This window comes from Schistocerca piceifrons, chromosome 6 (genome assembly GCF_021461385.2).
Source record: "Schistocerca piceifrons isolate TAMUIC-IGC-003096 chromosome 6, iqSchPice1.1, whole genome shotgun sequence".
Lineage (NCBI taxonomy): Eukaryota > Metazoa > Arthropoda > Insecta > Orthoptera > Acrididae > Schistocerca > Schistocerca piceifrons.
Window position 1 is genome coordinate 467,993,279 of NC_060143.1, and position 13,214 is coordinate 468,006,492.

General features: G+C 43.4%; 1 protein-coding gene across 1 annotated transcript in view; it reads left to right on the forward strand.

Moving 5' to 3' along the window:
* Positions 1 to 13,214, forward strand: part of LOC124803065 (pyroglutamylated RF-amide peptide receptor-like) — a 318,321-nt gene that overhangs the window by 302,307 nt on the left and 2,800 nt on the right. Inside the window, exon 6 of the mRNA XM_047264192.1 lies at positions 481 to 645. Coding sequence (XP_047120148.1) covers positions 481 to 645 — 165 coding nt within the window. The remainder of the gene's footprint in view (positions 1 to 480; positions 646 to 13,214) is intronic.

The window sequence follows — 13,214 nt, forward strand, 5'->3', positions numbered from 1 at the left end:
CCGAGACAGAATCCAATAGGCAGTTTGTCAACAAGTGGTCACGATAGCCTTAACAATTTTGTATTCATCAAATAGACTAGGCTTTCCGAAGTTCTAACCTCAACCCAATGGAGCACGTTTGGAATGAGTTAGAATGTCGACTTCAGACCTCAGCGTGCAATATCAGTACCTCCTCTGGTTTCGTCTCTTGAGGAAGGATGGGCTACCATTTCTCCAGGGACATTCAAATGTCCCATTGCAGCTGTCCCTATCAAGGTTCGAGTCCTCATAAGGGCGTAGGGTAGACACACCCCATATTAATGTAATCTGATGGGTGGCTGGGTAAGTTTGATGAGTTAGTTTACATTGCTCCAAAGTGACCGGTGTGGTCTTTTATGTGGTTGACTATAATTTGGTTGAGTTATGTTATTTAAAGTACTATGACACTTGCAGCAGTGGGTGCAGGACGGGACGAGTGACTGGTGTGTTGGCGTGTTGCAGCTGCATCAACCCGATCGTGTACGGCTTCATGTCGAAGAACTTCCGGGAGAGCTTCTACAAGGCGCTGTGCCGCTGTTGCTACCGCGGCAGCGCCGGGCTGCGACTGCGGCCATCCTCGCTGTCCCACACTCGCAGCACCTCAGTCCGCTACACCACGGACCCCAGGTAAGTGCCCATACACAATATCTCCACTCTAGAGGCCCTCATGGCACTTCTGGCGGTGCAATACACTACATGCTAAACGAAGTCAGTGATAAGATTCACTGATGACATTGCTCCAATAGGTGTCTACTTTTTTTTGAACTGTTAAGAGCAGAGTTCCAAAGAAAGTACTTGCTGACAGGTGTGAAAATTACCTAACTGTCATCTGAATAAGTCATGGCTGCAAAATACGAACACAGATTCCTTACATAAGAATGGGAAAACTAGTAAAAGCAGAAACATCCTGGCAGATTAAAACTGTGTGCCGGACCGAGACTCGAACTCGGGACCTTTGCCTTTCGCGGGCAAGGGCTCTACCAACTGAGCTACCTAAGCACGACTCACGCATCGTCCTCACAGCTTTGCTTCTGCCAGAAGTTTCATATCAGCGCACACTCTGCTGCAGAGTGAAAATCTCATTCTGGAAACATCCCCCATGCTATGGCTAAACCATGTCACCGCAGTATCCTTTCTTTCAGGAGTGCTAGTTCCGCAAGGTTCGCAGGAGAGGTAGGAGACGAGATACTGGCAGGAATAAAGCTGTGAGGACGGCGCGTGAGTCGTGCTTGGATAGCTCAGTTAGTAGAGCCCTTGCCCACGAAAGGCGAAGGTCCCGAGTTCGAGTCTCGGTCCGGCACACAGTTTTAATCTACCAGGGTGTTTCACATCAGCGCAGACTCCGCTGCAGAGTGAAAATCTCATTCTGGAAACCACCCAGGCTATGGCTGAGCCATGTCACCGCAATATCCTTTCTTTCAGGAGTGCTAGTTCCGCAAGGTTCGCAGGAGAGCTTCTGTAAAGTTTGGAAGATAGGAGACGAGGTACCGGCAGAAGTAAAGCTGTGAGGACGGGGCGTGAGTCGTCCTTGGGTAGCTCAGTTGGTAGAGCCCTTGCCCGCGAAAGGCAAAGCTCCCGAGTTCGAGTCTCGGTCCGGCACACAGTTTTAGCCTGCCAGGAAGTTTCGTATCACGCACACTCCGCTGCAGAGTGAAAATGTCATTGTAGCAGAAGCAGACTTCAAATAACATTAGTTTGGATTCTAGAGAAGTATAGGAACATACGAGGCGATACTCACCGTATGACTTGTCTTGGAAGATAAATTAAGGAAAGGCCAATCGGCATTTATAGGATTTGTAGACTTAGAGAAAGCTTTTGACGATGTTGGCTGGAATACTATCTTTGAAATTCTGAAGGTAGTGAGGGTAAAATACAGGAGCGAAAGAGTACGAGTACTTACAATTTCTACAGAAACAAGAGGCCACTTGTAAGAGTCTATGTGCATGAAAGGGAAGCAGTGGTTGGGAAGGGAAGGAGATAGAGTTGTAACCAATCCACGATGGCATTAAGTCTGTACACTGAGCAAGCAATAAAGGAATTCAAAAAAAAAAATTTGAATTGGAAATTAAAGGTGAGTGAGAGGAAATAAGAACTTTGAGGTTTGCTGATGACAATGTGTTTGTGTCAGAGATCGCAAAGGACGTGGAAGAGCAGTTTACCAGAATGGACAGTGTCTTTAAAGGAGGATTTAAGATGAAATCAACGAAAACAAAACAAGGATAATGGATTGTAGTGGAACTAAATCAGGTCATACTGAGGAAATTAGATTAGGAAACGAGACACATAAAGTAGTAGATGAGTTTTACCATACAGGCAGCAAAAGAAGTGATGATGGTCCAAGAATGGAGGACATAAAATGTAGACTGGCAAACGCAAGAAAAACATTTCTGAAGGACAGAAATTTGCTAGCATCGAATATGGACTTGGTTCAAAATGGCTCTGAGCACTATGGGATTTAACAACTGTGCGGCTGGTCCCGGTGGAGGTTCTAATCCTCCCTCGGGCATGGCTCTGTCTGTTTGTCCTTATGATAATTTAGGTTAAGTAGTGTGCAAGCTTAGGGACTGATGACCATAGCAGTTAAGTCCCATAAGATTTCACACAGATTTGAACATTTTGAACTTAACATCTGAGGTCATCAGTCCCCTAGAACGTAGAACTACTTAAACCTAACTAAACTACGGACATCACACACGTCCATGCCCGAGGCAGGATTCGAATCAGCGACCGCAGCGGTCGTGCGGTTCCAGATTGAAGCGCATAGAACCGCTCGGCCACTGCGGCTGTTTACTTAGTGTTAGGAAGTCTTTTATGAAGGTATTTGTCTTGAGTGTAGCCATGTACGGAAGTGAAAAATGGACGATAAACAGTTTAGATTAAAAAAGTAGAGGCTTTATATGAGGTGCTACAGACGAATGTTGGAGATTAGATGGGTAGATCACGTAACTAATGGCGAGGTACTTAACAGAATTGCCGAGACAAGAAATTTGTGGCACAGCTTCAGCAAAAGAAGTAATCTGTTCATATTACACATTCTAAGACATCAACGGATCACCAATTTAATACTGTAGGGAAGCGTGGAGAGAGGGAGATAAAATTCGTAGAGGGAGACGCAGAAATGAATACTGTAAGCTTATTCAGAAGGATGTGGTTGCAGCAGTTATTTGGAGATATTCGGAAATGAAAAGGCTCACATGGGTGAGAGTATCATGGAGAGTTGCATCAAACCAGTCTTTGGATTGAAGACGACAACAACAACAAGATGACGAAAAGCCTCGTTGTATACTGATTCTACACATTTAAATGCCACTTTAAAACGTTAAAAGAATAAGCCACACTACATTATTTCAAGTTTGCAACGGAAATTCCTACCCCGATTTCGGTACAACGGTCCAGGGAATGTGCAAAATCCCCCTTTCGTGATTTGAACTCCCCAACACAGAAAACTAATTGGGGACCAACCACTTGTGAAAGATCTACACTATGAATTTACAAGTTCACAAATTTAGATGGATAGGAACAGATCCTAAAGTGGGAGATGTGCATAATAATTAATGTGACAGGATGGTATGTAACAAACACAATCTCTCATTTAAACTTCCTGATTTATATCATTAAACACTGACTATCATATTGATAGGGAAGAGACAGTGAAACAGTCGTAAAATTCTATCTACATAAGCTTTCTGATTGTAGATGACTGTGGCTAACAGTGTTACGCTCTACATGTCAAAATTTCACCCACATAACTCAAATCCCGATATGAGACTCAAACTTACCCGCTCGAATTCCAGCCTAAAAAAACAGTAACTCGAAGCTTAATGAGTGATTGAATACATCGTACATCAGATACATGAACGCTTAACCTGAGACTGACGATCGTATAAAATTTCATATGTGCGGAACGCAATGAAGAAGCTCGCCTTTGCCGCTTTCAATGCTCACTGTGAACTTCTCGTGTGCCGAGATGAACACCGTTGGCCTGGAGGTGGCTCTCTGGAGAACATGATGGTGCGTTGCGATATCTGCAGCACCATCCCATGGTTATCAGCTAAGATGTGCTCCTCCCCAATTCGTCCACCGCCCGCCAGCGGTCCCAGACAATGATCTGGCACCGACCGGAGACAGCCAGCTAATCTTCAGGGGCTCCCCTCGACGGAAGGCCACCCACGAAATCTCCATTGGCCGGCATCGACTAAAAGTCTCCCGCGACTGTTAAAATTTCGCTTTCCTTTAAGCTGTGCACTCTTTTACACCGATGAACAGTCTCTTGCCAATAGCAAAATGAAGAAACACTGTGGCCCAATAACGATGTTTCACTCCAACATATGAAGTCCCGTCAAAATTTCGCGTCACCTTCAGACGCCAATCATCTGGCAAAAACTCCCCCCCCCCCCTACTGCTGAAAAACGTCTGTGCCAGCTCTGTACTCGTGACGTCACACTGTAATAAACTAATCCCGAATCTTTGCTCCCACAGTGTTACCCTCATATCAGAGAGTCCTTGGAACTAGGAAATACTGCTCGTGAGGCTAGCCCCAATTATTTTGTACACCTCGTGTTTTAGGAAGTGGCCGATGGCTATCTACAAGGCCTGTCTGCAAAACATGACATAACAGCCTTCGCCTGCAGCCCATGGCGCTTCTCCATACTCTGGTGGCCTTAATCAGCTGCTCGAGGTTGAAACTTCCTGGCAAATTAAAGCTGTGTGCCGGACCGAGACTCGAACTCGGGACCTTTGCCTTTCGCCGGCAAGTGTTCTACCAACTGAGCTACCCAAGCACGACTCACGCGCCCCGTCCTCACAGCTTTACTTCCGCCAGTACCTCGTCTCCTACCTTCCAAACTTTACAGAAGCTCTCCTGCGAACCTTGCAGAACTACCACTCCTGAAAGAAAGGATATTGCGGAGACATGGCTTAGCTACAGCGTGGGGGATGTTTCCAGAACGAGCTTTTCACTCTGCAGCGGAGTGTGCGGTGAGATGAAACTTCCTGGCAAATTAAAACTGTGTGCCGGAGCGAGACTCGAACTCGATTCCGAGTTCGAGTCTCGGTCCGGCACACAGTTTTAATTTGCCAGGAAGTTTCATATCAGCGCACACACCGCTGCAGAGTGAAAATCTCATTACAGCTGCACGAGGCTGTTAATCAAACAATGCTTAGTGGCCCCCTGGGATGCCGTGGTAGTCCATGTTCCACGAAGTTAATGCCTATCCCTCCGATCACCACATAAAGTTCCGTTCTCCGTAACATTTTCTGTTTGCCCGTCTCAGCTGCAAAACGTTAGGTCTTCCCTCAAGCACAAAAGCACTGAAAAATAAGTGAGTCCGTAAGTATGATAAAGAAACTACATAGGGAACTGCACTATCAGTCATTATGGTACAAGATTTTAACTAAAAGTTTATCTATTGCAGTCCCACCGTTATCACTCTCTAAATTACTAAATGGATACAAGAATTAATACATTTCAAATGGATTATTTAAAACCATCAGTAATTCTTTCTCCAGCAGAGAGTGCCTTTGTCAGTGGTCTCACATGTCTCACATGGGATGTATTAGCTCGTGTGAGCATTTCTTGCACAACATACTGACGCAACCAGGGAGCTAATACCCAGCTTTTTTAGAAATATGCTTTAGCTCCTGTGAGATCGGCGCATCTTGACAGAGTGAGGATGTGAGCTGGTCCATCTGAAAAATTCTCAGGAGGTACCAGCAGCTTACGCAGTCGAATGAGAGATAAAGAAACCACCAAGTGGTGTGTTGATCTGTTCCGCTGACGTTTACCGAACAGATTTTGAACAGAGAAGCAGTAGAAATTTCCATAGACTCTTGGATTGGTTTTTATTTGGCCAGTCGCATTCTTCAGTGGAAATTCATTCAGCCTCAACAAAATAAAAGGACAAGACTGTCCTGATTTTCCAATTACAAACAAAATATCACATCAGCAACCTGTTTTATCTCTTATCCTTGTTCCTCACCATTCCTCACATTATTCCTCTCACTCGTTCACACATTGTAGCAGGTACCCATGGTGAGGAATCCCGCAAGAGATAAAACAGGTTGCTGATGTGGAACACAGGAAAAATAAAATGAACAAAAGATGGTTCCCTATGAGATGATTAACGTTCCCCTAGCTATGATTTACATGAAACAGACAGCAGTAGAGAAATCTGTTAGACTGACTGCATGTAAATAATGTACGTCAGATAAGAATTACATGAAAGGTGTTGAGACAGGACCGTTTCAGCCTTCCTGTGTGAAAGCTAAGAAAATCTGCAGGACCTGTTTGACGTCATTAGCGTTCGGCTGAGAGCAGAATATCTATTGAGATTAAACCTAAGAAAGATGAAACAATTAAAGAGGAGTAGTAATGAGATTGGTAGTGAACTCAGATTCAAAATTGTGGACTAATTTGTAGATGAAGTAAAATAATGCGTGACTGACGAGGCAAGGGGATGTTAAAACTAATACAGTCACGAGGTGCGACAAACCAGTTGTTCACAGCTTTCTTTACCCTAGTGTCACTTCAGAACAAGACGTAACCTGCCTCGAAACCCTTGGGCTTCGTGAAAAGGTGCCTTGCAGACTTGCTTTCTCTACGTGATTCTTCAAATTATTTGTTTGAACAATATTTATATCACACTTCTACATTTATTTCGTTCATTGTTGTACTAATCCCTTTATCTGACAGTAAAATTCTAGAGGTTTTAACTTCTGAGCATTTAAGAATCGAATAACGCTTCTGAGCTCACAGTTAGTTGTATTATATAGTTTATTTTAAGGAATCACACATCATCATCATCATCATCATCATCATCATCATCATCACCACGTACAGCGATTGCCTATACGCCTGTTCCGTCTTCAAAGCTTATTGTTGATCCTTGATCTCACTTTGGGCCTGCCAGAGCAGATTCTTCATTTCGGACTGTGTCCCAGCAGTTGTTTCGCCAGACTTTCTTCTGACATTCTGCTCACATTCTGTTTCCACTTGTTTATCTTTTTTAGCCGCCAGTCTTATTCTAACAGGTTTGATGCTGCCCGCCACGAATTATTCTCCAGTGCCAACCTCTTCCTCACAGACTATCTGTTGCACCAAAAGTCCCCAAATACTTGTTGAATTTATTCCTCTCTCTGTTTTCCTCTTCAGTTTTCCGACCGAGCGAGGTGGCGCAGTGGTTAGACACTGGACTCGCATTCGGGAGGACGACGGTTCAATCCCGCGTCCGGCAATCCTGATTTAGGTTTTCCGTGATTTCCCTAACTCACTCCAGGCAAATGCCGGGATGGTTCCTCTGAAAGGGCACGGCCGACTTCCTTCCCCATCCTTCCCTAATCCGATGAGACCGATGACCACGCTGTCTGGTCTCCTTCCCCAAAACAACCAACCAACCATCAGTTTTCCGCTCTACAGTTCACTCTACTACCAAGAGATTTATTCCCTGATGCCTCAAAATATGTCTGTGCATTCACCCTGTCCCTTCTCCTTCTCAGTTAAATTCCGTATGTTCCTTTCTTCGCCGATTTTGCGGAGAACTTTATCATTCCTTACCATATCAAATCAAAATATTCAAATGTCTGTGAAATCTTATGGGACTTAACTGCTAAGGTCATCAGTCCCTAAGCTTACACACTACTTAACCTAAATTATCCTAAGGACAAACACACACATCCATGCCCGAGGGAGGAGTCGAACCTCCGCCGGCACCAGCCGCACAGTCCATGACTGCAGCGCCCTAGACCGCTTACCGTATGAGTCTACCTGAATTTCAATATTCATCTGTACCACCACATCTCAAAATGTTCGATTCTCTTCTGTTCCTGTTTTTCCGCCATCCATGCTGCTGTGCTACAGATGTACGTTCTCTAAGATCTACGTTTAATACCAGCAGACTTATCTTGACCAAGAATCCCCTCTTAGCCTCTGCTAGTCTGGTTTTTGTGCCCTCCTTGCTTCGTGCATCAGACACAGTTTGCTTCCAAGGTAGCATAATTCTTTACTTTTTTGTTGGTTTACTCTCAATCCAAATCCTGTACTCATTAGTCTGTTCATTTCATTCAACAGGTCCTGTAATTATTCTTCACTTTCGCTGAGGACAGCATTGTCGTCAGCAAATATTATTAAGGATATCCTTTCACCCCGAATCTTAATCGTAGTCTTGAATCTTTCTTTCATATCCTTCTTAGTTCCTGCGATGTACTGATTGAACGGCAGAAGCAAAAGACTGCATCCCTATCTTACATCCTTTCTAATGCGATTTCTTCGTTCTTGGTCTTCCAGCCTCATTTTCCCTCATGTTTATTATAGATGTAATGTAGTATCCGATATTCCATACTGTTTGTAACTATTTTTTTCAGTATTTCGAACATCTCGTATCATGTTACATTTTCGAATGCTTATCCCAACTCGACAAACCCTATAAACGTGTCTTGAATTTTCTTCAGTCGTGCTTCCTTTATCGATCGCATGTCAGGACCGCCTCTCCGGAGGCAAAGCAATCGTCATCTAACTGATAAACATACTCGTATTTTTCTTTCCCAGTCTTCTGTATATTATTCTTGTCAGCAACTTGGATGAACTGTTAAGATGATTGTGCGATAACTCTTATACGTAACATATCCTGTTATTTTCGGAACTGTGTAGACGATATTTTTACGGAAGTCTGATGCTATGTGCCAGTCTTATACATACTAAACACCAATGCGAATAGTCGCTTAATTGCTACGTCTCCAAATGACTTCAGAAATTCCAAGGACCTTTTATCTATCCCTTCTGTCTTTTCTGATCCCAAATCTTCCAAAGCTCTTTAAAATCTGACGCTACTACTGGATCCCCTATGTGTTCTTCTCTCGCATCATCAGACAAGTCATTCCCATCACAGAGGTCTTTATTGTACTCTTGCCACCTACCCGCTCTCTCCTCTGCCTTTAATAATGATATTCCCTGTTATAATGCACTCTCTGCGTTATCACCCTTGCTTTTAATTTCCCCGTCTGTTGTTTTGTCTTCTCTCTACGCTGAGTCAGCCCTTTGAACGATCATTTCTCTTTCGATATCTTCACTTTTTTCCTGCAGTCATTTTGCCTTAGCAGGCCTACACTTCCTGTTTATTTCATACCTAACTGATACGTATTCCTGTTATCCTGGCATTCCCTGAATACTTTTTGTACTTCTTTCTTTCGTCGATCAGTTGAAGTACGTCTTCTCTCAGTCAAGGTTTGTTCTTTTTACCTATGTTTGTCTTTCCAGAACCTACTATTGCCCTTTTATAGATGTCCACTACGCTTCAACTAACCTGCCTCTTGCGGCATTCCTTGACGCAGTATCCACATTCTTAGCGAACTTCACTTGCGTCTCATTATTCCTCAATACTTCACTATCCCAGTGCTTCAGCATCCCACATCATTCCACTCTGACTCTCCTGAATCGTCCTTTTAAACTTCAATCTACTCTTCATCATTGCTAAACTGTGATCTGAGTCCATACCTACTCCTGAGTACGCTTTAGAATCCAATGTCTGAATCCGGAATCTCTGCCTGACCGTGATATAATCCGGGTGTTTTCCAAGTATACCGCTTCCTCTTGTGGTTCTTGAACAGAGTATTCGCCATTACCATCTGAAATTTATTGCAGAAGTCAGCTTTTCTGCTCCCTCAGTGATATTGCCAAGCCCATATTCCACCGTAACATTTTCTTTTGTTTTTTCCCTTACAACCGTGTTCCATTCCACCATGATTATTAGATTGTCCTCTCCCGTTCCGTACTGATGTCTTCATCTTCAGCTTTCGACGATGGCATGTTCATGGGAAATATTGTTGTCGATGTTGGTTTGCTGACGATTCTGGTAAGAGCATCCCTATCATTGAACTGTTCACAGTAAATCACTCTCTTTCCTACGTCCCTGTTTATAACAAATCCTACTCCCTTTGTATCACTTTCTGCTGTTCTTGATACTACACTATAGTCGTTCGACCAGAAATCCTTGTTTTCTTTCCATTTGACTTCACTATCCTCTACGACATCTAGACTGAGCCTCAGCATTTCCATTTTCATACAGCGCTATTACAAATGATTGAAGCGATTTCATAAATTCACTGTAGCTCCATTCATTGACATATGGTCACGACACACTACAGATACGTAGAAAAACTCATAAAGTTTTGTTCGGCTGAAGCCGCACTTCAGGTTTCTGCCGCCAGAGCGCTCGAGAGCGCAGTGAGACAAAATGGCGACAGGAGCCGAGAAAGCGCATGTCGTGCTTGAAATGCACTCACATCAGTCAGTCATAACAGTGCAACGACACTTCAGGACGAAGTTCAACAAAGATCCACCAACTGTTAACTCCATTCGGCGATGGTATGCGCAGTTTAAAGCTTCTGGATGCCTCTGTAAGGGGAAATCAACGGGTCCGCCTGCAGTGAGCGAAGAAACGGTTGAACGCGTGCGGGCAAATTTCACGCGTAGCCGCGGAAGTCGACGGATAAAGCAAGCAGGGAGCTAAGCGTACCACAGCCGACGGTTTGGAAAATCATATGGAAACGGCTAAAGCAGAAGCATTTCTTAAACAGGAGATTGGAAAACCGATGGATCGGTCGTGGTGGAGATCATGATCAACAATTCATGTCATGGCCTCCACGCTCTCCCGACTTAACCCCATGCGATTTCTTTCTGTTGGGTTATGTGAAAGATTCAGTGTTTAAACCTCCTCTACCAAGAAACGCGCCAGAACTGCGAGCTCGCATCAACGATGCTTTCGAACTCATTGATGGGGACATGCTGCGCCGAATGTGGGAGGAACTTGATTATCGGCTTGATGTCAGCCGAATCACTAAAGGGGCACATATCGAACATTTGTGAATGCCTAAAAAAACTTTTTGAGTTTTTGTACGTGTGTTCAAAGCATTGTGAAAATATCTCAAATAATAAAGTTATTGTAGAGCTGTGAAATCGCTTCAATCATTTGTAATAACCCTGTATATTCTAGCTTCCCTACAACGTTCAAACTTTTGACATTCAACGCCCCAACTCGTAGAATGTTACTGAATCTTTTTCTCACGGTCATCTCCCCCTTGGCTGTCTCCTCTTGGAGATCAGAATGGGGAACTAGTCCGGAAAGTTTTTCCAACGGAGAGATCATCATTTCACTTTCTCAGTTATAACCTCTACATCCTCATGCTGTTGTGCCGATTCATCCTCCTTTCAGGGGTACCTTCCCGTCCTAACTACAACAGAGTACCCTAAACCTCTTTCTTCTCCTCCGTTCTCACTGACAAGGCTGTTGACAGAACGAGGGGACATCAGTCTTCGGCCGTCATTACCGATGACTTTTATTCATAATTTAAGCATTGGTTCGGTTAGAACCAGGACTCTTCAGAGGCGTTACCCCTAGGCCACGATTTCATGTCGTTAGTTTTATAAACTTCTATTTATTTGTCGTTTCTAACACCATTCTTTAAGATTCTATTTGTAATGCCGTAGATGTACTATAACTGATGAAGCTTGGTGTCTACATCTCTACTGTGCTTGTAACTTGTTTCCCTAAATAGTTAAAATTGTTAATTTGGTCTAATTACTGTGTGATTGATAATAATTTTCGATCTGATTGTCCTTATTCCTTTAAATGTCATCCGCATTACTTCGTTAATTGAGTTTTCTGTATTGTATACTTGGCCCAGCAGTTGCAGCTTATATATGGCATTATTGTCATATATTTCATCCTTAAATACAATGGATTTATCGTCCGCAAAGGTAAGAGTTTATAGTTCCATATTGTGGTATCTGTAACCAAGGATGTACTTCTTGTTCCTGTCTTAAGATATAATGAATGTATACTTTAAATATCATCAGAGATAAACGGCACCCATGTCTGACATCCTAATTCACGAATATCTAATAAGAGACTCTTGAATCTGTTTTAATCATTAATTTACTGTCTCTGCACATGTCTTTCAGAATATTTATGGTGTGTTTAGGATAACTTCGGCTCCATAGTATCTGTTCATTTAGACGATCAAACTGTTTTATGTAATCTGTGGGTGATATATGCATTTCCATATTAAATTCGAGTCTCTCCTCTATTGATTGTTTTATAATCAATACGCTATTTGTGTAGGAACTTCGGTTTCTTGAACAAAAACTTATTCTAGAACAAGTGTTTCTCTTATAGCCTTCAGTCTCCTGCGAGTCACTGTAATATAGAGGCTGGCAATAGTTCTGGCTTGGGTGTCACTTTATGGAAGTAGATGTTAAAGGAGAGCCGCACCTTTTAAAATGACTGCACGCATTAGTTAACTTTGTATTTCAGCGAAGGTATAAATTGTTACATACAAATTCTGACTCTGTTGGCAAGTCGCAGAAGAACCATTAGCGGGCCGCATGTGCCCTATGTACCTCTATTTGCCCACACCTGCTCTGACATATATGTTGTAGTCTATGTATCAAACTTCTCCCGTTACAGTTACTAAAGGTACTCGATTTCTTGGTGATAGAAAGAGGGATGACATTTGCACTTCTCTATGCTCATGATATATGTTTATTCCAAGAGCGCATGCAAATGGAGTAGTCTTAATTATAGCAATGTGCCACCATATTTTATAAGCTCCGAGTTTATTCCATCCTTTGTAGTAGCGTTCGTTTTTTTTACACACATCAAACAAAGTTTTGCGTCACCCCAGTTACCAGAACTCCTGAAGATAGACGTTTGCTGTGGATGTTGTATCACAGACACTGTTCGTTTGACTGTTCAGAAATGTCACTAAACCCACCCAAAGATGTAAATAAACATGCATGAGCACCGCCTATTAGACGGAGGGGGTCAGATAGTCAATCAGTTCCAGTCATTCCACCAGGAAGGAGGTACACGGCTCGTGTTGTCTGTAATTCAACCATGCCTAGACGGTCAATGGTGCGGTTTGATCGCGCCCGCATTGTTGCTTTGTCCCAGGAAGGGCTCTCAATAAGGGAAGTGTCCAGGAGTCTCGGTGTGAACCAAAGCGATGTTTTTCGTACATGGAGGAGATACAGAGAGACAGGGAAGTGTCGGTACCATGCCTCGTTCAGGCCGCCCAAGGCCTACTACTGCAGTGGGTAACCTCTACCTACGGATTATGGCTCGCAGGAACCCTGACAGAAGCGGCACCATGTTGAATAATGCTTTTCGTGCAACCACAGGGCGTCGTGTTACGACCCAAACTGT